Source organism: Aphanomyces astaci (assembly GCF_000520075.1).
Source record: "Aphanomyces astaci strain APO3 unplaced genomic scaffold supercont1.32, whole genome shotgun sequence".
Taxonomy (NCBI): domain Eukaryota; phylum Oomycota; class Saprolegniomycetes; order Saprolegniales; family Verrucalvaceae; genus Aphanomyces; species Aphanomyces astaci.
Genome location: NW_009798295.1, coordinates 317,687 through 319,368, shown reverse-complemented (window position 1 = coordinate 319,368; position 1,682 = coordinate 317,687). Strand labels below are relative to the sequence as shown.

Genomic DNA, 1,682 nt, shown 5'->3' with positions numbered 1-1,682 from the left:
TAGTCCTTGGCAATGCAGGGTGCAGGGTGCATGATACGAGTGCAATTATGCGTCGATGGAATATCATAGTCATGTACTAGGGCAGTAGTTTCGACATCAACGTTGACTGTAGTAAACATCCATTCCGTCACCACGACCTTGCCCGTTGAAAGGCATCAGCTACCGTCGGACGACTCCAACGTGCCTCTGCATGGAGTAATGTAATGCCATGCATACTACATACTAGTACGTCAAGGTCCTCAAAGGTAAACATCCAACCACGTGATATTAACGACACTCCTGAAGTAGAATTTATGCACTTGTGTGCACTTGAATTGGAGAAATGTAGATAGGCCACTGTCAACAACTTGTCCCGTAAATAGTTCAATACTTGCTTCATAACAGAGATATACTTACTTCTCTTGTGTGCTTATGGCCCACATACTAGTAAGAATTTCCATAAAGTCTTGATATTCGCAAACGCGTCCAGCTCGACTATCAACATACTAGTATCACTATAACTCTTCCATAACGATCGCTCCTTCCTACCACGTACTAATACAACGCAGCACAACTTGCGCACTGCTAACGTGACATACCTAGTGCTATCAATGGCATTACCATTAGGACGCCTCACATTCCCTCTTGGCATGTGACGTGTGCGATAGAGGAGGATTGGCAATTTGTGATTTTCTTGAGATCTCATTGGACATGAAAATCGTAGGACCAGCTCCCTACGATTTCGTCAATTCACAAATGAACTGCGAAATTTTATGTTTGCTACAAATTCGTATATAACTTGGAAAAAAAACGAGGTGGAGGATTTCGAAATGGCGAAATCGTAGGTGTGCGCCTACGATTGAGGAACTCGATCTTTCATCATGCGATGTGCAGCATACTAGTAGGAAATATCATGGCACAAAAACATTTCCAATTGGCTGCTGAGCAAGTGGATAGATAGTGTTCCAAAGGTTTACTAGTACAGTACTACACTGGAGGCTTGATCATACGTCAAGAGGTCTACTATCGTTAAAGTTATTAAATTTTTGGTACTTCGAAGTATTTTTTTTGTAAATTGTAACTCCTCAAACTCCGCACTTGATTCCAACCCTGTGCTGACTGTGCGGAGTTAAGGGAGAACTAACTGTACGCACAATATAGCCCGTTCTGCCTATAAAGTAGAATTATCTCATGAAAGTCCATACCGTACAAGTAGTGGAATGCTCGACTTGCATGTTTTATTATGTCATTTTTTAGTTACCTAGGAGTAAAGTGTACTTTGGTGAAGTCACGACTCAAGACTACAACATAACGTTTCTGTTGTATTGGAGTTGAAAACCACAAACCGCTAGAACAATTGACACAATACGAATTCATTTTACGTCGAGCTCGTGGCTCCTAATCACCACACGACGGCTTGGTGGACGTGACGCCTCCGCCGTTGAACACGGTGACTTCCTTGGCGAATTGGTTGATGCCTTTGTACACTTCGAGGCCGTGTGTCGGGATGGTCGACACGTTCACGGAAAAAGTTTTGCCGACAATTTCAATCGTCAGGGCGGGTTTTTTGAACTCACGGAACGCGTAATCTGGGAATACACCATACGCCAAGTAAAATCCGTGCGCCGGTTTAGGGGTGTACGCCCCCATGGCGCTTTGCAATCCACGGCCGAGGACTTGGAACTTCTCGTCAACCCCCCCGC

At 44.2% G+C, this 1,682-nt stretch overlaps 1 protein-coding gene across 1 annotated transcript in view; it reads right to left on the bottom strand.

Annotated features, from left to right (window-relative positions):
• Positions 1-1,377: 1,377 nt before the first annotated feature.
• H257_11137 (hypothetical protein) overlaps positions 1,378-1,682 on the bottom strand; it is a gene marked incomplete at both ends in the record, with an annotated part of 3,277 nt that continues 2,972 nt past the window's right edge. The window contains one exon of the mRNA XM_009837975.1: positions 1,378-1,655. Within this exon, the coding sequence (XP_009836277.1) occupies positions 1,378-1,655 (278 nt within the window). The remainder of the gene's footprint in view (positions 1,656-1,682) is intronic.